The sequence below is a fragment of the Erinaceus europaeus genome, chromosome 17, assembly GCF_950295315.1.
Source record: "Erinaceus europaeus chromosome 17, mEriEur2.1, whole genome shotgun sequence".
Classification (NCBI taxonomy): domain Eukaryota; kingdom Metazoa; phylum Chordata; class Mammalia; order Eulipotyphla; family Erinaceidae; genus Erinaceus; species Erinaceus europaeus.
The window spans coordinates 70684839-70709002 of NC_080178.1; the positions used below are offsets into that span (position 1 = coordinate 70684839).

Sequence of the window (24164 nt, forward strand, 5' to 3'; positions counted from 1 at the left end):
AACTGATCTAGCCTTGTTGAAGAGGTTCTTTGGGAGAGGGAGGGGTTTCCAAGAGGGGTAGAGAAGTGAGGCAAACTCTTCACCGTACAAGGATGCAGCTTAAGAGAGAGGACAGGGTAAAAGGCATCCTCTCCTGAAAGGTTTCCTGCGGAAAGCTCCTGACTAAACCACAACTCTGTTGGGATATAGGGAACAATTCCTTGTCCCCTCCTCTCCCCTCCTCTCCATTCAAGGCAGGGGAAACACCAGCTGTCTCAACTACTCCAAGGGCAGTACACCTCCTGGCCTGCTTGAACTTAACCTGCTGGATAACTGATGCCACCAAATGGTAGTGGAGTCCTCTATGCCTCCAAAAATGTCAAATTCCCAAACCCGGGGGGAGGGGGGGAGTGAGAAAGGAACAATATCATGTCATGCAAAGTGTTCGCAAAGGGATTTGATTCAGAGGCTAGCATAGAAAGAGAGAGAAAGGAAGGCAGAAGGCAGGGAGGAAGGAATGGAGGGAGAAAGTCAGTCATTTCTGTAAAGCTCTATCAATAGAAAACATGATCACAAATTCTCCTTGTTTTCTTTTTCTCTACTCTACTCTCTTCTCGCATCTCCTCTCTCCTCTCCTCTCCCCTCCCTTCACCTCCTCTTCTCCCCTCCTTTCCCCTCCCCTCTCCTTCCCCCCTCCCCTCCCTTCATCTTCTCTCCTCCCCCTCTTCTCCCTTCCCCTCCCCTCCCTTCTCCTTCCCTCTCCTATAGCCTCCTCTCCCCTCCCCTCTCATTCTTCTTCTTCTCCTTCTTCTCTCTCCCTCTCTCTCATATCCTGGCCTCCTGGACCCAAATAATAGATTGAGAAGCAATCTATTGAGCCCAGGCGAGCAGGCTTTGCAGAGACCCCTGCCCTCCCCTGCATGAGCATCTACAGGGGGCTGCAACTCCTAGGCTGATGAGACTTGGTCTCTGTGCAGCTGGTTGGCTGAGCATCCCCCCCCCCCTTGCGAGCTCTTGCTGCACAGCAGACTTGGGGACAACAGCAGACTTGGGGAGCACAGGGCTGTTTCCAAGGCATCAGACTCACCCCCTGCCGCGACCACCCCCTCAGGCCTGGCTCAGTCCTGTTAGCGGCTTCACCCTCCCCAGCCATGTCCCCCGCCTCCAGCACCGCCCGCTGAGGTCACTGGCAATGCACACCCCCTCCCTGCCATGCCGCCAGCACCCCTGCACCGGTGGGCAGCCAGGAGAGTGCTCACCTCCCAAGCCCCAGGCCCCAGGGAGGCTGCCGCGGGGCCCTCACCCGCACCCTGCTCCTGCTGGATCCTGCAGCGTCGGGGCCCCGCCACCCTGCACCTTCCTTCTGCACCCCTGCTGCCCTGCACCCCTGCAGCTTTGCACCGTCGTCGTCCCCCCCCCCCAGCAGCCCGGCCCCTACGCACCCCAGATCCCTGGCCCCTCTGCACCAACCCCCTCACCCCCGGCAGCCCCACAGCTCTGCACAGCCGCCAACACCACCCACCCCCGCCCCTAGTCCAGCGGCTCTGCAGTCTGGCTGCAGGGCTCCTCTTCCCCTCTTCATACTTGTCCGGTGGCTCCTTCTGGTGCTGTTTGGGAAAACAAAGTCTCCCCCAGCCAGAAGCAGGAACCCCACATGTCACCAGTCCGAGACCGGCTGGAGTCAGATGCTTACTCTTTCTGGTGGGCAGCAAGGCAGCAGACAGGACTCACCTCCAAACCGGGGAGGATTGTATTTCAAGCCTTTGGCAGCGATCCCCAAGTTGGGGCCAAGCCCCCTTCGTGTCCCCCCAACACAAGCTGAAGGGAGAAAGGGAGGGATAGTGGCAGTGCTGGGGATCATATTTAACTCCAAGATTTTAACAGACTCAATGGCTTTAACACCATATTAGCATTGGGTGTTGGGAAAGTTTTCTTTCCTTGCCAGTGATTTTGCAGACTCGCTTTCCAGTAACTTCAACCACTCTTGCTTCCAAATTGGACCATTGGATTACTTACAATTCCTTTGAAATATGGGGTTTGAGCACAGGCTGCACTCAGGGCTGTTTTCACTTTGGGGAGGAAATCCAATTCCACCCTTCCTCCCCTCAGCCTCAGCTCCATGCTCCGCTGAATGTCACAGACAATTCTCTCCGACTGTTGCTCATTACTTCTGTGCTCTGTGCTGAAAAGCCTGCCTGAGAAACGGCCAGATGCCCCCATGTCCACTTGGTCTCTGTGATGCATGTGACCTCTGTGGTGTGTCCCCTTCCCTAGCATGACACTAGATGAAAATGTCACACACGTTTGATTGTTGTTTCACAGTTCTCGGGTTGTTTTCAGACGTGTGACATGCATGTGCCTCTTCATCCCATGTGTTTTTTTTTTAATCAAATTTTTAAAATTCATTTTCCCTTTTGTTGCCCTCATTTTTTTATTGTTGTTGTAGTTATTATTGTTGTTGTTATTGATGTCGTCGTTGTTGGATAGGACAGAGAGAAATGGAGAGAGGAGGGGAAGACAGAGAGGGGAGAGAAACATAGACACCTGCAGACCCGCTCCACTGCCTGTGAAGTGACTCCTCTGCAGGTGGGGAGCCGGGGGCTTGAACCAGGGTCCTTATGCCAGTCCTTGTGCTTAGTGCCATGTGCACTTAACCCGCTGCTCTACTGCCCAACTCCCTTCATCCCATGTTTTATGAGGTCCATCTCACACCTATTCTTTTGTGTGTCCTCATGTCCCAGAGCCCTACAGAGCTCTGGCTTATGGTGGTGCGGGGGATTGAACCTAGAACTTTGGAGCCTCAGGCATGAGAGTCTCTTTGCAGAACCATTATGTTGTCTCTCTGCACCCAACACATATATTCTGATTCTGTTTTAGGTGCTATATATTTTTTTGATGATGAGTTACCTGGAACCCACCTTTGATCCCTAATCCTAGCCCCAAATACAAACTATCTATGCAAATGGTGTGGATGGTTTTAGATATAACTTGGGGAAAAAATGGATTTTGCATGTGATCTTGTTTTTATCTGGAAGTTGTCATGTGCTTTAGAACACCAGGCACTACAGTGGTTATGTGCTTGTAGTAGCAATACCAATATGAAAAGGGGAAGAGAACAGACTGAGAAGTTTAGCAGCATCGAGCTCCAAGGTCTTTTCTACTTCCATTTGGTGGTGTAGTTATCAGCTCCACCCCTGACCACCACCCCCGATTCCACCCCAGAAGGAAGGGAAGAAAGTCATTCCTCAGTTGAAGGAGAAGCAACAAGATAAAAATCCAATATTCCTGCTTGGCTAGACATAACCACAAAACAGACAGAACAGTTACTGCTGAAGTTGGAGTGAAGGATTCTGAATCATCAGGCTTCTCAAAACCTAGAGCCAAAGCAACGTATTTTGAGGGTCTGAACCTATGTAGTTAAAAAGCCAAGCATTTTTATGAGCAAAAATAAAACAGGCCAATAATGTTAATTTCTGAGTATATAGAGTGAAAGATCAGAGCATTGAGTAGCTTGGAGTTAGAAAGTTGTTACACCCTGCTCCCATCCAGATAGAAAGTCCTGTCAGGGTGGGTGTTCAGTGCTGAGTTAGAAGAGAAATTCTCGTTTGTTGGTTAAGGGGCAATGCTTAGTCTAGTTTGGGAAAAGAAGGAATGTAAGCAGACATGGGGGGGTGCTCGGGACTACACCCCCCTCTACCCTGTCTTCCATGCCCCTTCCTCAACGAGATTTCTACTTTAAAGTCTATGCCAGATCAGGTTCTCTGACTAGCATTTAACAGTTGTCCTTTCAGTGGTGCTGAGTGTGGAACCCAGGGCTTTAAACCTGTCATGCATGTGCTCTGCCATGCGGCTCCCAGTACCACCACCAACCAACACTCTTTTTTCTTTATTGACTTTTTTTTTTTTTAACTTCTGAGATAGAGACAGGGAGGCAGAAAGGCAGAGGGCGGGTGGGAGAGAGTATCCAGACCATAGCACTGAAGCTTCTTTCAATGTGGTGAGGGCTGGACTTGAACCCATGAACATTTTTTTGGTAACAAGAGAAATCAGAAAAATAGATTTCTGAAGAAGTATCAACATAGTGCTTTTAACATTTCAGCATTTGTCCCAATTCCTAGTGGGTTATCTTTTCAGAAAGACTGCTGGAAGCCGACGCCCTTTTTAATTTATTTCTAAGGACCTGCTTTCATGTCCTTTCTAAGTCACACCTGTATCAGCTACGACCTTCAGGTGTGCTTCCTTTTTCTTCTTCCTTCTCAGGGAAGGGAAACAGGGCCTGACTTCCTCAGGTCTTTTCCACATCCTCTTCCCTCTCGGCAATGGTATAAAAACAAAGGCCAGGCCCACAAAAGTTCTATGTCCCAGTGGATCTGGGGTTGAGACTACTCTGGTCTGCTTCCCCAAACGTTTTCTCCTCTGGGAAGAAGTATGGACAATTCATTCTGGGGTGCGGGAGGAAGGAGTTCTGGCTGGCTTCTGTACCTTTCTCTGCTGGATATGGATGCGGGCCTGTTGATCCATATCCCCAGCCTGTCTCTATCTGTCCCTAATAGGGAAGGCCTCTACAGAATGAGATTTGGGGACATGTTGGTAAGGTCATTTTGTCCAAGCAGGTCAGGATAGGATTCTAGTAGAGTCTGAACTTGGTGGCTGAAAGGCAGTTAAGATATAAACTAGTAATAATAATAATAATAATAATTTCATAAAGAGCCGATCAGGAAGACCTCCAGCGGCAATGCTATGGTGTAGAAGCTGTATCACATCACTTTTCTAATAAACTAGGAAAAACGATGACAACCCAACAAAATACAACCAGGATTTGTTCAGAAACTTACCAAACCATAGGTGAGTACAGACTGTGGCCAGTGGGTGGAGAAGGGGTGAGGAAGAGATTCTGGGAACTCAAGGAGCCATGCTTGGTGAGGGCTGGCTCCGAACTGGGAGTGACACAGCCCATTACTCTAAATGGCAGGAGAAGATTAAGGATCCAGGTTCTCACTGGAGCTCATCCTCTCCCACACCAGTGTCCATCAATCCAGTGCCTGGCAGAATCTAGATTTAGTGGGTAGGGGAGAGAGTATGGTGTCAACCCCCCAGTTTGTGTGACCAAACTATTTCCCTTTTGGAGTCTCTGTTTTCTTATCTCTGTTATCTCTCTTATCTATCACTCTTCTCTCTCTTGACTTCTCGTCATCCAATCTGGTCCCCTACGCCTACACTGAACTTCTCTGTTCCAGACTCTTGGAAACAGAGTTGACAGTCAGCTGAGGTAAAGAACAAACACCTCATCACAGACCCCTGCTAGCGTCAACCCGGCTTTGACCTAGCACGTTATGACTGGGCCCTCCTCAATCACTATTGAACAGGCAATGGCCGGTGCGCCGCTATGTTCCATCGCTGGGGAGCCAGAGACGCACATAGTCAACAACTGCCACCTCTCCAGATTCAAAGGAGGTCTCGAAACTTTACATCAGGCTCAACTTGACGCTGTTGACTGGCTACGGAAGAAGGGCAAATGCTAGAAGAAGATCTTCTCTCTACCCTTATCTGTTTTTATCTCTCAAGCACAAGTTGAGTGTTTAAGTTTTAAAAATCTATAGTTAAAAAGCCATCTGACTGACTCAGGTCCCCCCACAGCCACAGGGAAGATAAATCACAAACAGCTTAACAAAGGATTAACAGCCACTGTGCTTCACCTCAGTGGTTGAGGTAAAACAAAAACAACTGTTAACATTTCCAGCTGTGAACTCTTAAGTACCTTATTTAGACACAAGTCATTCCAGGCAAGTGTGATCAGGGGATTGTTGTATGCTTTACATTGGGTTGTTCTAGTTCTCCCCCGCCAAGAGAATTGGATCAGTCCAGTTAGTTTCGCAGGCCCGCTTGGCCCCGCCCCTAGGAACCCCGCCAGAGTTCCAGAGTTCAGAGAGTTCGGGAGTTGGCGAGTTGCAGAGTTCGAGTGAGAGAGTGTGCTTGCGCCGCCGCAAAGAGACAGCAGAGTTCTGTTTGGTGATTAGTTTGGTTTAGTTTATGAATCGTTGATCCTGAATAAAGAAATACAGCTTCCCTGCCCAGCCGTTGTCTCCGCGTCTCTGTTACCCGCCTGTGAAGCTATCCCGGCCGGCAAGAGCCTACGAAATTTTAACAACAGGGGATTGAGGGACGGACCCTTCCAGACTGTAGAGCTGTACTCAGCATAAGGAGACCCCATCTTGCTGTCACATTCATCCACATCTCTCTTCAATTTGGACACAAGAGACCCTACCTCCCATCTTACAAAAGCACCTGTGTCAACATTAGACTAGCACAGCTCTGCCCATTCCTGAAACGCACCAAAGGCCAAGGGTGACCACCTTCAGGGATCCAGCCAGCTGACCAGACCCTGACCTCACACCATATATATATATATATACACCCAGGAGATAAATTTCAAAAGACAGAGTAATTAAGAGGCAGAAAACAGAATTTGCAAGATTGAGGATGAATTAGAGAAAACTAAGAAGTAAGAGATCTCAAAGAGATTAAGAGACACTGGAAAACAACAACAGAGGCATATGGGAAGACTTTAAAAAGAAGTCATGTATGCAAGAGTAGGATCTGAGCCCCTGGGAACAGAAACCCTAGGGTGGAAAGAAGCTAGAATATCGTTTTTTTTTTTTTATTCCCTTTTGTTGCCCTTGTTGTTTTATTGTTGTAGTTATTATTGTTGTTGTCGTTGTTGGATAGGACAGAGAGAAATGGAGAGAGGAGGGGAAGACAGAGAGGAGGAGAGAAAGATAGACACCTGCAGACCTGCTTCACCGCCTGTGAAGCGACTCCCCTGCAGGTGGGGAGCCGGGGTTCGAACCAGGATCCTTATGCCAGTCCTTGTGCTTTGCGCCACCTGCGCTTAACCCTCTGTGCTACAGCCCGACTCCCTAGAATATCGTTTTTAAGTATGTTCCTAGGAGGCCAGGACTTTAGTTATTTTTACATGAGCTTACTAGTTAACATGCAAGTGGACTAGAAATGCAATCTGGGAGGATGATGTCAGAGAGGAGAATGGAACTTGAGAACTGGATCAGGGCAGAGCAGCTCCCAAACTTGAGAAAAATCTATAAATACAATGAACTATATACCATCGATCTGGCAGGGGGTGTAGGCCTTTTTTTCATCCATAGGGTACTCAACCCTCCCTGCCTCTCTGATCTCACTTTTCTTTCCCTGTGCCCCTCTTGGAAACGACATCCATTCACTTATCCAGAAAAGTGATGTATACCTTCAGTAAACTAAATTAAAAGCTGTTTTGAGAAAAGTCGCTTGGAAATGGACAGTGTGTTAAAGATGAATAACTTCTGAAGATGACCAAGATATTATTTCTCTACGCAGCTTCAGAAGATCAATTAAATATGGCGATTGGTTGATTGACTGATTGATTGATTTGCTTTGCCACCGGCTCCTTGCTCATGGGAATGTTTGAGCTCAACCAGATGTGTGCCACCACCCACCTGGTCCTGGTGAGTGAAGGTTTTAGAAGCAAGTGAAAATAATGTTTAGTAGGAAGTTGAAATGGTGCTAAAGGAACATGGAGAAATGCAGAAAGTGAAAAGCCCATTTCCCTGATTGAAATATTTTATCAGCCTGTGAAACAGATTTTCACTTTTTATCTGCTGTTTGCTGACAAGGCAGCACACAAGTCAAGTAGGTTTCTTTCTTTCTTTCTTTTTTAAATTTTTATCTTATTGGGAAGCTTGTGGCCTATAATGTAGTCTATAACACACAGGTACAACATCTTGTCTCCCCTTGACTGGCGTCTAGGAGAAACAACATCCCATCCAGTTCCTCTTTCTCCTCCCCAGAGTCCTTTGCTTTAGTACAAGACGCCACACCCAGTCCAAGTTTCATCTTAGATTTCCCCCTTACTGCTCTCTGTTCTTACGTTCCACATATATGTGAGATCATTTGGTAGTGGTCTTCATCTTTCTGGCTTGTCTTGCTCAACATGATGCCTTCAAGTTCTGATCACAGTATTTCAAAGAGGTCCTCCTCATTTTAACAGCTGTATAGTATTCAGTTGTGCATATGAACCTCAACTTTCTTAGCCACTCATCTGTCCTTGTACGAGGCGGGGGGTTGCTCCCAAGTTTGAGCTATTACAAGCCATGCTGCTGTGAACATAGAAGTGCATAGGCCTTTTTGGAAACGTGTATTTGTTTTCCCTGGTAGGTCCATTTCTAGTGTTCTGATGAATCGCCAGACTGATTTCCCCTAGGGGTTGGATCAACTTGCATTCCCACCAACAACATAAGATGAACTTGTGTATCTATTGTACTGCTGGCTTGAAGAAATTTGGTGGGACCTTGGGAAGGAATACATTCAATCTATTATCTGGTTCTGGGTAGAATAATCACTTTAAGGATGTTAATTCTTCTCACCCATGAGCATGGGCTGTCTTTCCATTTCATTGTATATATGTTTAATACTACAACAGTAGCATAAATAAGCATGTCCTATTGTGCAAGTCTCATAATTCTGCAAAATGTGTGTTTTATATGTCTTTAACCCTTACAGACATATTAAAATTATTTAATGAAATCAGTACTTTATTGCACCTAGTTGTAGACTACAATATATACTATTGTATGTTTTCCTCGTCCATGTTAGATTGGGTTTTTTTTTCATTAAATATTTTTGTGATTTTCCTAAATCCATGATAAAATATTTGTGCCATCTCAATTACAAGAAGCTCAAACTTAATAAGACTATTTAATATAAGATACAGTCCTCATTAATCTTGGGAGATGGCACAGTGAATGAAGTGTTGGACTCTCACACATTAGATCCAGTAACCCCTCTCGAGCCCTGCTGACTCCAGCATCTAGAGTGTGTGTGTGTGTGTGTGTGTGTGTGTGTGTGTGTGTGTGTGTGTGTGTGTATAACCCCTTTTGAACCCTGCTAACTCCAGCATCTAGAATGTTTGTGTGTGTGTGTGTGTGTGTGTGTGTGTGTGTGTGTGTGTGTGTGTTTCAGTAACCCCTCTCGAACCCTATTAACTCCAGCATCTCAAATAGCTTGGAGTATATACATTAGAGGCTCAGTGAGGAATTGATGAATGAATTAGTGATCACTGTAGCTAGAAAACAGTTTCTTTTGGTTGACTAGAAACAGTCAAGTTTTCAGCATGGCTGACTTTAAATGTGACACAGACGTAGGACTCTTTCTACTCCGGTTTTCTTTTGCTGCCTTCATCATGTCCAGTGCTGAACCAGTAACAAAGGACACATTTGCCTGGGTTTCATCAGAGCTGTACACGGAGCCTCCCTGCATTTCGCGGTCCCATTTCAGCTGAACGCAAGGGGCAAGGGGACAGAAGCTGTTTTCTTCTTCTCCAGGGCTCCCTATCGCACTACAATGTGAAGATGGCAACATGCAGCGTGTAGCAGATGTTCAGTTAACAGCTGTTAAACAAGTTAAGTGCCTTTTGAAATTGCTCCCTGTGTGTATTGTACATACCCAATGATTAAATTTGGGTGAATGTTGTGACGTCTCACCCAAGTTTGTGTGTGTGTGTGTGTGTGTGTGTGTGTGTGTGTGTGTGTGTGTGTGTGTGTGTGTGTGTGTGGCTGTGGCAACCTGAAATGCTGCACAGATGATACAATCCCATGTGGGAGAGTCCTGGTAGTAACCGAAGCCTCAATTTTTAAGAAACCTGTTTCCTAGGAAGTTTACTACTATCTGGCCTTATTTTTATATATTGTCTTTGTTTGGGACTCAGGATAGAACAATAATGTTAAAATAACATTATAAGTGATGGCTTCATTTCCAAGTTCAAATAATTTCATCTGGTAAAATTTGACTAGAACTCTGAGTAAAACAGATGCCTGGCCTGTGTGCCAGGCTTCTAAATGAGGTCAATCTGTGTCACTTGTCACTTCATTAAAAACCAAGGTTGATTTGGACTCAAGGTTTAATCATAACCAATACAATATGGGGGTAATGAAAAGTAATAGAAAAAAAAAAAAACCACTACTTCAGTGGCTTTCAAACTTTTTCAGTATGACCCATAATAATAAATACACTATGAAGAGACACAGGAGAGGGCCAGACACAAATCACCAAGGCATATTTCACAAAGCAGTGCTTACCTCCCTAAGCTAATGCATGCTTTTTTTTTTTTGGGGGGGGGGGGCTTTGTTTGTTTATTTGTTTTACTTAATTCTGTTATTTTATTTCTTGCATCCAGTTAAAAAGAACTGTTAGGTAATTGTTAAATTTATTTCACTGCCCAGTTTTGGGGGAAAAACAATAGAGTTAAATTAGTAACTGTTGAGATATGCTGGCTTCATTATAAATATATGTCAGTAATAGATGTTACAGTGTCTCAAACAACACACACTTCAAACATATGGCTCCCTGCCATTGTTCATGCTGAGCAAAATGAGCTTTTGCCTCTGAATCTCTCCTCTGAAACCAGTGGCCTTCCTTTCAGTACAAATTCAATCATCATCATTTTGGTTCTCTTGTCATATTTGTCATGTAGGGTTGCCATACTTCTGCACCCAGAATTCTCACTCGGCATGCTCCCCTTTCATTAGCCCAATAAACATCTAAAAGAGAAAAGTCAGACCTCTTCATCCTCATAGTCTTTTCTCCCTCCTCCTCCCCATTCCTTTCTTCCTTTCTTCCTTTCTACACTAAAGAAAGACTTTCGCCCACCAATGTGAAACTAAGTGAGATTCCCTCTGTTAAAAAAAAAAAAAAAAGGAAAGAAAGAAAGAAAGAAAAAAAAAGACATCAATTGTTTTGCATTCTTGTTGATTTTTAAAAAATTATATGGATTTTACTGTCACTTTTCCTGGGACTCCTTTATGGGCAGCTCTTGGTTCAATTATTTTGAGAGTAAAGATAACACATTCAGGGCTACTGTTCTGCAGGATAAAGAATCTTGCTGAAATGGAAAGTGGAACAAAGTCTACAAGCATGTGATCTTCTCCAACTGCTAATTTCAGCAAAGCATCTTGAGAAATGGCTCCATATGCTCTCTCTCACTGGAGGGTTTTTCCAAAGGTATGGAGAAAGGAGAGTGCACCTCTCTGAAGGAGGAGTTCTCTAGGAGAAGGGTCAAAGAGAAACATTTTGGCAGAAGAGAACATTGTCATCTTCCTGGGGTCATACAGTAGGGACTTGGGTTCTGATCACTATCCTCGCCAGAGGCACACAGAGAGAGAAGGATAGAGAGGCCCATCGTGATAGTCATAACTGTTAACTGAGTAAGTTAGCTCATATTTGGAGACAGACAAAAGCCTGGCTTAGATTCACCTTCTTCATTTATTTGCTAAAAGTGAGGATCAAATTAACGAAGTTTTTTTAATTTTTTTTTTTCTCCATGAGTTTCTACTTCAGTAAAGAGTTCATAACTAGCCTCATTCTCTTAGGCAAGTCTTGAGGATTATACAAACTGACATTAATAAAATATTTAGTTTATTACTTGACACATAGTAGTTGTTGAATGAATTTTAGGTATTTTGTTATTAACTGAGCAGTAGGACTATCTTTTTTTATATTTATTTATTTATTTATTTATTTATTTGCCTCCAAGGTTATTGCTGGGGTTCGGTGCCTGCACTACGAATCCACTGCTCCTGGATACCATTTTTCCCATTTTTTTGCCCTTGTTGTTTATAATTGTTATTATTTTGTTATTGCTGTCATTGTTGGATAGGAGAGCAGTTGGACTATTTTGATGCATTACAACAATAACTATCTTTTTAATATTTATTTATTGATTTGCCTCCAGGGTTATTGCTGGGGCTCAGTGCTGGTGCCTGCACTACGAATCCACTGCTCCTTGAGGCCATTTTTCCCATTTTGCTGCCCTTGTTTATAGTTGTTATTATTTTGTTATTGCTGTCATTGTTGTTGGATAGGAGAGCAGTTGGACTATCTTGATGCATTACAACAATCCCTTAGGATGACGGTGTTAATATCTTAAAAGTACAAGGAATCAGAGAATGTTACACCTTCTCTCTGTCTGCTGCCATTTCATGCCATTCCATTTACAAACGTTTAGGTATTTGGTTCATTCATTCATCCATTCATTCTGTCTTCATATTCCAACCTCCTCTGAGCACTTGTTACAATAAAGACAAAGCCACAGAGCCGACTGCAGCAGCTCTGTGCTAAGCCTAACTTTTTCTTTCTCCTGCAGAGGCTGGGTCTTGTGCCTACAACTTTACCGGCCTCCTGGCACACAGACTCGTTCAGAGAGAGAGACATGGAGAGGGCAGGGAGACTGCAGGACGGGGGCTTCCTGCCTGCTTGAGACTCACACCTGCACCTGAGTGTGGTGGTGCCCCAGCCCCTCCTAGCTGTGGAGTTATTTTTCTGCCCCCTCCCCCGAATGCTCTATTGTTTACCTTTTGATTTCATAACAAAGGTTCAGGGAGACTTGACAGTAGGATGTGATATCTCCATTGTCAGAAAGGCAGCCAGGGACTTCTTGCATTATTTACTATGTGTCATCATTTGGAAGAATGAGATCACACAAGTGGACTTTGCACTAGCACCACAATACTAGTCTCAGGTCTGTCTGAATCCAAACTTTTGTTGGGAAGTCAACAAACACACAGTTCCTCCTCTTTAGGAGTTCAAAGTCTAAGAGAAAAAATGTTTCACCATCTACAAAGTGCCTATTTACTGGGTGGGGATAGACAGCATAATGGTTATGTTGAGACTCATGCTTAAGGCTCCAAAACTAGGTTCAATCCCCTGCACTACCATTAACCAAGAGCAGAGCAGTGCTCTGGCAAAAAAAAAAAAAAAAAAACTAAAAAAGAAAAGTGCCTATTTATTCAGATCCACTAGCATTTCTACTTTCTATAATGCAACGTAGAAATTACTATGAACACTAAAAATACCATTTTATCCACTTTGTCACCACATTCTGAAACACGAAGTTAAAGCTAAGAAATACATTTTACTTGAAGATGTAACTAGGGTATGGGTGGGGGAAGGGGACTTTCAAATCTGAGACCCCCAAAGTCCCAGGTTTAAAGCTGAGCAGTGCTCTGCTCTCTGGGAGTCTTTCTTTCTCTCGATATCTCTCTCTTCCTTTCATTAAAATAAAATATATTTTTTAAAAAAAGAAAATATAACCGGTCTATGGATTTTGCTCTCTCTGTGTGGAAGAGAGACTCTGAACAAGGAAACTAAGCAATGACTGTAGGTAGCCATATTCCCAGCTTGCTGATGGATCTAGTAAGCTGAGTTCATTAAATATTTGGATTAGAAGGAAAAACTACCAGAGTATAAAAAAAAAAAAAAAAGAAAAAAAAAGCTCATAGCAGTAAATGACAAATTAGCAATGCGACCACAAGAGTAAGAGCATCTGGAAACGAGACAAAAAACTTTCAGCTAAAGTTATCGGGAAATAATTAGAAAAGAGTCAGAATTCAATCTCGGTTTTGGAGCAGTGGAGGCAGTTTCCTGGAAAGCAAATGGGAAAGAAGGACGAGAGACAGACGAAAAAAGCAACAGTCTTCCTGGTATAAAAGGGAGACGAATCAAATTAGAGAGGAATTACATACATTTTAGAAAACATCTATCAAAGCCTGCGTATCTTCCCGCCGACCACTGAGCTCCTGTACCACACACAATCATATTAGCTTCCTTTATCTGAGTGGCCATATATTAGATCATTTGTATTCTGAAAAAAAAAAGTGGTGAGTTTTATTATGAATACGTAAGCGAATGAGTAAAACTAAGGGATACAAACCAGAAATGAAGAAGAAAATTTTAGAATGAAAAGACAAATTTGGCAGTGTATCATCACTTTGTAACCAAGCCACTTACCAAAGACGGTACGTGAAGTTGGTTTGGGGCTTCTGAATTACCTTCTAAAGGTGAGCCCAAATGGCAGGCAGCTAACCAGCACACATGACTCTCATTTTCTAAAGTAACCTACTTTAATCAAAATAGAGATTTTATTTACTTATTTATCTTTTCCTCCAGGGTCATCACTGGGGCACAGTGCCTGCAGAATGAATCCACTGCTCCTGGAGGTCATTTTTTCCCATCTTATTGGATAGGACAGAGAAATTGAGATGGGGAGATAGAGAAGGAGAGAGAAAGACACCTGCAGACCTGCTTCACCGCTTGTGAAGCTTCCCCCTGCAAGTTGCAAGCGGGGAGCCGGGGGCTCAAACCTGGGTCATTGCGCTGGTCCTCACAATTAGTACTAGGTGTGTTTAACTGGGTGCACCACCCGCCAGCCCCCATAGGTGTTTTAACTTTGATCTCCCTAAGATGTGACATTGAACTTGCTTCAGATGCACAGCACAATTGATTCCCACATAGGCAACGACTGCTACCTCTCCAGATTCAAAGGAGGTCTCTAAACTTTACATCAGGCTCAACCTGACGCTGTTGACTGGCTACGGAAAAAGGGCCAACGCTAGAAGAAGAAGAATTGATTTTCTGACCTTCTCATTCGCACACTTCCTTAAACATTGTCCTGAAAGTATTTTCAGTGTTCTGTCCTTGGGCATGAGACTTACGTTCTCAGTTAAATTCTTCCATCATCTGCCTAACAAGATTACAGAGTCCAAGAACACGAATGCAGATTGACAATACTTGGGCCGTGGGTGTGAGAAGCTGGCTAGTCTGCACTGCTGAGGCATCTGTGTCCTGGGTCTGCGCCCAGCCTCCGCCTCCCTGGATGGAACTGTGGTGGCGACACGCTTTCCCTCTCCTGCCTGATGTCTCTGTCTCTGTCTCTCTCTGTCTCTATCTAAAACAGGAAATACTTAGAGCGCACCAACTTGAGTGCTACACTTAGTGCAATCAAGATTATAAAGTAGAGAGCAAGAGGAAATTTGGCAGCTAGACTGACAATAAAATGAAAGATTACCCTAAAGGACATTGTAAAGATGTCCGGTCATCCAACTAAAACCTAAAATCAACTGTTATTTTTTTAAAAAGCATCACGTTGGAAGCCTATCAAACACACTGCCCTCCCCCTCCTTTTTTTTTTTTTTTATCATTTCTCATTATACAGAATTGCAGATAGAAACAGATCTTCCCCTACTAACGCAGAGAATAAGAACACTAAATTAAATTAATGACACCCAAGAAATACTGCTTTTTCGAGTCAAGAACAAAACTCTATTTACAATAAGAGAAATTAAGAACACTACATTTTGGAAACTATAACAACTATAGTTTTGAAACTTTTTTTTATGTGTGTAAGAACTTGACCTCTATCTCACTGGTGGGTCATCTGCCCTAACATGCAGATTTCAGGTTCAAACCCCAGTATCACCTGAGTGGTGGCTGGGCTCCCTCTCCCTCTCCCTCTCCCTCTCCTTCTCCCTCTCTCTCTATATATATATATCTGAGGGATTGGCCTGCGGTGATGAGATCAAGCATGTCTAAAACCCAGCCTCCACACCATGCAACCAAAATCACCCCTTGTCCACAATGCTGAGCTCTGCAGGATCTCCATGGTGTTTTATTCACGAAAATACCTTCCTAGAAACACTGTTTCCTATACCGGGGTTGACTTTGCTACATCTACACTTTTCATCCTGCCTTATTCCACCCTGACTTTCCTCCTTCACCTCACAGTCTCCTCAGCAATTTGTCCTGTCTGAACTGCTGGGCAGAATTTGCCACAGAATGCCGAACAGACGCGACCAACACACTGCCCTGCTGATGGGCAGAGGTGGCTCAAGGGGGGTGCAGAGGTGCATCCTCTCTTCTCTGTTGACTCCCAAGAAGACAGACTGATGCCCAAATTCTATCAGCCAGGAGACAAGGTGAACACACACGATTTTCTATGAAAACAAGAAATAGGGGCACTTCCCCACCAGGTAAGCTGAAATAAGATATGCCGACTATTTAAAAAAGCACAGTAGGGGCCGGGCAGTGGCGCACCGGTTGAACACACACATTACAGTGTGCAAGGACGCAGGTTCGAGCCCCAGATCCCCACCTGCAAATGGAACGCTTTGTGAGTGGTGAAGCAGGGTTTCTCTGTCTCTCTCTCTCTCTCCCTTCCTCTCTCGATTTCTTTCTGTCTCTATCCAGTAATCAATCAATCAGTAAAAATTTAAAAGCACAGCATTCACTCATGTTCTCAAAAGAGCAAAGGGAAAAGAAATATCACCCATAACACTATTGCCGAAAAATCTCTCTGCCCCCTTAAATGGGGAGTCTTTCTTCCACTTCATGGAGCATGTCCTGTCTCATTTTATCCTGACTGATAGAAACATTAGCTAAAAGAATTTTTACATTCTAGTAGAATGTCCCTGTGATGTTGTGCTTTTTGCTTTAATCATTTATTTGACTTGCTTCAGCCAGTTTATTTTGAAATGCTAGGACTGTTTGGGGAAAACACTTTTCTGACATTAATGATGTTAGCAGACCAGCTCCATTGAAAAGAGAAGATTAGGTCTGGGAGCTATTAAAAATAAGAACATTTTGTGATTTTTTTTTCACCATCTTTGCTACTTGATGAGACAGTCTTAACTAGAAGAAAATGATCTTCTATTCACTGTTTCAACTCTAAAAGAAGTCTACATGTCTACACATCTCTCTACCCACTTATGTTTCTCATTGCTTTCCATTCCTTTAGCTTATTTTTTTAATATATATATGAAATCTCTTAGGACATTTCAGGTTATATGTCTGGAAATTTCAGCCATCCAGAAAAAAAAAAAAAGGTTTGGAAATAATGAAAAAAATATGCAGGAAGAATTCACATAAAAGTTTTTGAGACTTGAAAATGGGAACAACAGACACTTAAAAGTTATTGAACCAGAAAAAAAAAAGTTCTTCTTGGCACAGACTTGCATAGCAATATACTGATAACTGTGGAGGAAAGGAAAGGCACCCAGACACCGTAACAGAACTTTCCTCTATGACATCAGCAGTTTTATTTCAAGGTAAAGTCTGATTTTATGTGTTTTTTCTCTGATTTGGACTTTTTTTTTTTAAGTTGCTGATTGCAAAAGAAAATTTTCATCTTAAAAATAAATTTAAGTTATATTATTTAGTTATGGACCTCCTTCTTAGGGATCTCAAGCCATTGATTTTTTAAAAAAATTTATTTTATTTTGATAGGACAGAGAAAAAATGAGAGGGAAGGGGAAGATAACATATATGTATATATACATAAAAAGTCACCTACAGACCTGCTTTACCACTTGTGAAGGATCCCACCTGTGGGTAGGGAGCAGGGGCTTGAACCCGGATCCTTGTGAAATCTGGGCTTGATTTTCTGTTTTAATTTACTACATCCCAGGAGTTAGGGATCATAACTAAAAGTAGAGAACTGACATTATTAGTTCAAGTGACATGATCCATCTTATATTTTTTTTACTGTGTTATTTCTCTGTTAACATTTTAGTTTATTCCAAGACTGTTCATGCCACTTAAGGCCTAACTAAAACATTACCTATTTGCAAAGTCTGGATCTCTCCTATTAGTTAACTTCTGACTTTTCATTCCAACATTACTACAATTTTTTAAATGTATAAAACCAAGGACCGGGCAATAGAGCAGTGGGTTAAGCGCACGTGGCGCAAAGTGCAAGGACCAACGTAGGGATCCGGGTTCGAGCCCCCGGCTCCCCACCTGCAGGGGAGTAGCTTCACAGGCAGTGAAGCAGCTCTGCAGGTGTCTTTCTCTCCCCCTCTCTGTCTTCCCCTCCTCTCTCCATTTCTCTCTGTCCTATCGAACAACAATGACATCAATAACAACAACAATAATAACAACAAGGATAACAAGGGCAAGAAAAGGGAAAAAAAATAGCCTCCAGGAGCAGTGGATTCATAGTGCAGGCACTGAGCCCCAGCAATAACCCTGGAGGCAAAAAAATAATAAGTATAAAACCAAATTTGTAGCATAGATGAGTGCCTTGTACCCCTTTCCACCCCTGCTCCTTGAATGCAGTTTTCTTGAAATTATTTTTTTATCTCTTAGTACCTGACATGCTCTGGAAGCTTGATAAGAAGTCATTCAATTGGGTGGCGTTAACTGAGGAACTGGCAAGTCCCACACTTGGGCTCTGCTTTGCTCTGAAGTGGGAAAGCTTTACTGGCACTACCTTTATTTCATGACAACAGATGAGTGTGAAATACCTACCAATGTATAGGCATACATTAGCATTCTCAAAGATTTTGATTTGTTCTTGTTTGTGCAAAGGGACCTTACACATTCATGATGGCTGTCTATTTATTCACTGAGAAAGAGAGATTAAGCGAAAATCTTCTGGAGTCCTAGTGCCTCTCAGGAGGTGTCTGATCCATGTGTAGCACTCTGGTCCTACAATAAAAAATTTTAAAAATTCAGTAAGTAAGTGGAAGATATTTTTCAGGTGCAAAGTCAGTGTCACAAAAAGGCCTTCACTACCATCCAGTCTTATTAATCTACTACATATATGGCATATATCACAGCCCATTCGAGGTTGACTCTCTTAAGTGCTAGAAGGTAAAAATCTTGTATTAGAGAAAGGCCTCCATGTATTTATTGACCACCAAACTCTTCCGTGATTGAAGAGCTCGATATAGGAGTATTTGGGCACGTCTGTGTACATTAGCTCAAGGTGAGCCGTGTGTTTAACGCAAATTTCCAAAAGTTGAGAAGAAGCATGTGAGGCATCCTTGGCATGAAGCCAGGTTTCACTTCAGGACCAGCTAAGAATTTGGGCTCCCTGATAAACAGCAAATCACAGGACTGATTTGGGGTCAGGGTAACCCAGCACACATGCCTTTTCAGCTGGATGCAACCCAGTGCCACAAGGCAGGAGACAGGCAGCACTCAGCAGATAGTGAAAGGCTGCTTTTGTCTATCTGTCTGTCTGTCTGCCCTGTGTCTCTGTCTCCAAAATATAACGTTAAAGTTGGCCCAGGACTATAAGAAAGGCAAAAGGCCTGAGTCCTCCCCAGCACCACAAACGGAATTAACAGCACGAGTTTCACTGCTTTATCCCTTTTCCAAAGGTGTGGGAGTATTCATTTAGTTCATTTTTTTGTTTGTAATTACAGTGGCCTACAAGACTGTAGGATTGCAGGGTATGGTTCCGCACTACACCCACCATCCAAAGTTGTAATATTTGGAGAACATTCCTTTTAAAAGCACAAAACGAAACAAAACCTCTCCCTCATGTTTCTCTCCCCTCTTTAACTGAAATAAAACACTACCCCCCCCCCCCATAAGTTGAAACATCTGTTTGGCCTACTTATTAGAACAGTTGGGGGGGGGGGTGAGGTCATGACAAAAACGACAAAGTGGTGATGAAAAAAGCCTTTCATGCCTGAGACACCTAAGGTCCCAGGTTCAAACCACCCCAACAAGCCAGTGTTCAGTAGTGCACTGGGAAGGGGGCGGGGCAGAGACAGGCAGGGAGCAGAGAATAAACCACTTGTAAAACTCACTTGGGAGAGTGTACTGTTTTGTCATGGTACAACCCAGATTCAACCACTATGTTTTCTTTCACTATCTCTCTCCATTTCTGTCTCAGTCAAAAGAACACTAAAGAAGAGAAATTTGGGTTGTCTTTAGGATTTTAAAGCAATTCAGCTCAGGGGCCGGGTGGTGGCACACCTTTTGAGTACACATGCTACGAGGACTTGAGTTCAAGCCTCCGATCCCAGTCTGCAGAGGGAAAGCTTTGAAGTGGTGAAGCAGGGCTGCAGGTGTCTCTCTGTCTCTCTCCCTCTATATCTCTCCATTCTCTCTTGGTTTCTAACTGTCTCTACCCAATAAATTAATAAAGGTAATTTTTAAAAAATGAAATAAGAGCCAAGAGCCAAGGAAGGTCCCTCCATAGGGAATTGATTACTAAATGGAAAAGGTGATGCAATTTACAATGAAATTGTAATGTCTAACTTTTTCAGCAAAGTATGACTCCAGAGGTTTTTATTTACTAGTTTCCATTAATCTGGATTTCAGTTCTAATAATGAAACAATGGAGACCCCAGGACCTAACAGTGCCTGGCATTAATTATTTGGAGGTCAGCACATGGCTTTTGCTGGGGCTGTGACTTCACTGGTAAGGGTAGACTTTATTTTTGTTTTTTGTTTTAATTAATTATTTTTTAAATTTTTTAACCAGAGCACTGTTCAGCTCTGGCTTATGGTGGTGCAGGGGACTGAACCTGGGACTTTGGAGCCTCAGGCATGAGAGTCTGTTTGCATAACCATTATGCTATCTACCCTCCGCCTGGGTAGACTTTCATATAGAAAGATGAAGACGGGCCAGGCCATGGTGCACCTGGTTAAGCACACACACACTCCAGTACACAAGGACCAGGGTTCAAGCCTCTGGTCTCCACCTGCAGGGGGAAAGCTTCACAAGTGGTGAATAAGGGCTACAGGTGTGTCTCTGTCTCTCTCCCTCTCTATCTCTCCTCTCAATTTCTGTCTCTATCCAACAATCAGTAACAGGAAGGAAGGAAGGAAGGAAGGAAGGAAGGAAGGAAGGAAGGAAGGAAGGAAAAAACAGGTAGATGGATGGATGGGTGGAAGAAGACAAGGAAAGAAAGCTGCACCCCAGCTCCCAGCATTGTGAAAGGGGTTACCCCCCATCCCCAGCGGGCAGCCTCCCCAGGGAGTGTCCTGGGTGACTGGAACCTGATGAAGGAGGAGAACCTGGGTGGGGGGTTAGAGTGTTATGTGGAAAACTGAGAAATGTGACACACGGACCAACTACTGTATTTTACTGTCGACTGTAAGCCATCAATCCCCCAATAAACAAAAAGAAAATAAAAATTCATACTTAAAAAAATTGCATGTCAGACAATGCAGATTATAGGCACCTTTGTAAAGGCACTAAAATGTCATGTCAGAAGTCCTGAGCTCATTAAAATACTAAACTTTTTTTTTTTTTAAGTGAGGAGTATATATAGCATCATGGTTCTGCAAAGAGACTTTCATGCCTGAGGCTCTGAGGTACCAGGTTCAATTCCCTACACCACCATCAGCCAGAGCTGAGCAGTACTCTCTCTGGCAAAAATAAAATAAAGAAATAAATAAAATCTTATGGTGGGGTTGATAGCATAACGGTTCTGCAAAAGACTCTCCTGCCAGAGATTCTGAGGCCCCAGGTGGTCTAGTCCCCAGCACCACCATCAGCCAGAGCTGAGCAGGGCTCTGGGGAAAATAAAAACAGTAACAACAGCAGTAATAATAATATAGCGGAACTGTACACACAGCACCAGGATTCTGCAAAAGACTCTCCTGCCTGAAGCTCTGAGGCCTCAGGTTCAGGCCCCAGCACGACCAACAGCCAGAGCTGAGCAGGGACAGGGGAGAAATAAATAAAACATAAACTAAACTGACAATGTCAGTCACAGGCACTGTGCATCCGACATGCCTAGGGACAGCCGCATGTCCTCCCTCTTGCCCTATTCACACTATACAAGTCGGGGATGATTCTCGGAATGAGCGGACACTCCCGCGCCTCGTGGCACCTCCCAGCGCTGGGGACTCTGCAGGCCGCTCACCTCCACGCCGCTTACCCCATCCACAAGCACAAGACGACCCACCAGCTCCGCGCCCAGGTTTAAATGCCACAGCGTCACGGTACCCGGATGGCCGCTGTCCGATTGACACGGCCCTCGTCCAATGGCGTTCCAGAGGGGCGTGTCACTTCGCGGACGGCCCAATCAGAGAAGCACGTCACCTCGCGAACGCCCCAATCAGAGGAAAGTGTCGGAGGGGCGTGCCACTTCACGGACGACCCAATCAGAGGGGCGTGTATCTTCGCGGACGACCCATTCCGAGCGCCGAGCCGGCGCCTGCGAGGCGGAAGCGGAAACGGAGACGCCGAGCGGCATCATGGAGTCCCTCCTGCGGCAGCTGGAGTGCTTCTCGGAGCTGCTGGCCGTCTCCCGTTCGCCCCACGTCCGCACCTGGGAGCCGGCGACCGTGAGCAGGGCCCTGCAGTGGGCGCGCTATCTGCGGCACGTCCACGGCCGCCTGAGCCGCCACGAACGCGTGCGCCTGGCGCTGCGGAGGCTCCTGAAGGATGGCGGGGCTCGGGGGGCCGCCATGGCACCGGGGCTCCCGGACCTGCAGGCGCTGGGGCGCGGGGACCTGCTGCTGGCGCTGCGGCTGCTGGACAACCGGGCGCTCGGCCCCGCCGCCTGCCACCGTCTGCTGCAGGAGCTGGGCCCCGGCGGCCCCGACGACCCCCGGGACTCGCTCTCGGCCCGCGCGGCCCTGCTGGCCCGCCGGCGCTCCGCGGTGCGCCTGCTGCTCGGGGCGGTCCCGGCCGCCCCGGGGGGCTGCGTGGTGCGGACCCAGGCGCGGCTCCTGCTCACCCGCCTGCAGGAGGCGCGGGGCGCGGCGCACGGCCTGCTGCACGTCCTGTGGGGGCGCTGCCCGCGGGACAGCCTGCTGCAGGTCACCGCCTGCGCTCTGGGGCCCCCGCCCCGGGAGGGCCACCTGCACCCCGACGGCCCCCAGGCCGCGCCCGAACTGGCCCGCTGGCTTCTGGACACCCCGGAAGTCGTCGAGGCCTTCTGCCGCGACCTCCCCGCCGGCCTGGTGACCTCGGCGGCCTGCAGCCACCCAGCGCTCGCCCGCGCCTACCTGCGGCTCCTGAGCCAGTGGGGCGGCCAGCTGCTCTACGACCTGCCGACAGGTGTGTGGGCGGCCGCCGCGGACAAGCACGTCTCCTGGCAGGACCTGTGCGGCAGGTTCCAGAGCCTCTGCCAGGCTCCCCCACCTCTCAGAGACCAAGCCGTCGCCACTCTGCAGGCCAACAAGGCTCAAGATGGAGATTTCGAAGTCCCTGGCATTAGTGTTTGGACTGACCTCCTGCTGGCCCTAGGTGGGGCGGTACGATGACACGTGGCCAGGGACCCGGCTCAGTTGCCAGCTCACGTTCAATGTCTGCGCACCACTGTTAGGTTCATCGTCACCCCAGCTACGGTTTAGGGAACCAGGTGGCGATGCACCTGCTTGAGCACACCCATCACCATGTACAAGGACCCTGCTTCAGTCCCCCCAGTCCCCAGCTGCAGGGGGGGACGCATTGCGAGCGCTGACGCAGGGCTGCAGGTCGTCTGTCTTGCCCTTGACCGTCAGTTGATCTGACTTTATTAAGTAAATAAATTATTTTTTTTTTAAAAAAATAAACATGGTTTACACCTGTGAACGTTAGTACCACACTTTCCATGTTTCCACGTAGCGAAAATAAATTTTTAGTGCCAGTATTGAGTGGTTTACTACAGTCATAAGTATATAAAGGAATTGCCTTGTAGTGCCAACTGGATGGAGGAAGGTAGATTGAAAGTAACGCCCTTAAAATGTGGAGTTAGCAGTAATCACCTGTGAGGCCCATTTATGACAACAGTGAAGGCTGTGTTTCAAATGAAAACAACTTAGAGGTGACAGATAAGACACTTAGGTTTCCCCACCGCACGCCACCCTCACCCCCAAGTTGAGAAGTTTTCCCTAACTGTATGTTTCTTTCAACTTACATGTGTTGTCAGGAATATTGGCTGGAGGAGTTAATTCTTTATGGAAATTTGACCTTCTTAAGCCAGTCTTCTAAGCAACAAGCTTCAACATGTATAAAAACTGTTAGTATTCTGAAAGTTTGGCTGCTTATTTCTGCAAATTACTTATCTAAAGTTGAAAGACCAAACAATAGTTGTGACCTAAGAAAGCATTTAGGACAAGAAAACTAATCGTTTAAATACAAATACATGTTTCCAGGTACTGGCTTAACATTTGATGGCACAATGATAAGTTATGGATTTTTCTTTTTTTTTTTTTATTTATTTATTCCCTTTTGTTGCCCTTGTTGTTTTATTGTTGTAGTTATTATTGTGTCGTTGTTGGATAGGACAGAGAAATGGAGAGAGGAGGAGAGAAAGATAAACACCTGCAGACCTGCTTCACGTCTGTGAAGCGACTCCCTGCAGGTGGGGAGCCGGGTTCGAACCGGGATCCTTATGCCGGTCCTTGTGCTTTGCGCCACCTGCACTTAACCCGCTGCGCTACAGCCCGACTCCCAAGTTATGGATTTGTAAGGCCTAGGTCTTAGCAAAATGACAACCTTTCAAAAGAGCTGTTGAGGCCAAGAGAGTTAAAAGTCCTTTCCTTGCTGTAGAGGTGCAATGGCAAAATAGACGAAGCTATGAAGCTGTTGTGTCTCCACTTCTCTCATTCTGAATGGGGGAAAAATGGCCCGG

General features: G+C 45.3%; 2 protein-coding genes across 6 annotated transcripts in view; one reads left to right on the plus strand and one right to left on the minus strand.

The window, feature by feature from the left end:
* GAS2 (growth arrest specific 2) overlaps positions 1–21594 on the minus strand; it is a 141925-nt gene extending 120331 nt beyond the window's left edge. The window contains exons 1-3 of one of the 5 annotated variants that reach the window (XM_060176999.1): positions 21465–21594; positions 18103–18282; positions 13545–13663 (exon numbers count right to left, since the gene is read on the minus strand). The gene's annotated coding sequence lies outside the window, so the exon portion shown is untranslated. The other 4 variants (XM_060177000.1, XM_060177003.1, XM_007515884.3 and 1 more) reach the window with 4 other exon arrangements.
* Positions 21595–21723: 129 nt separating this feature from the next.
* On the plus strand, positions 21724–23088 carry FANCF (FA complementation group F). The gene has a single exon (XM_060176998.1). The coding sequence runs from the start codon at positions 21799–21801 to the stop codon at positions 22810–22812; it is 1014 nt and encodes a 337-aa protein (XP_060032981.1). The 5' UTR covers positions 21724–21798; the 3' UTR covers positions 22813–23088.
* Positions 23089–24164: the final 1076 nt, after the last annotated feature.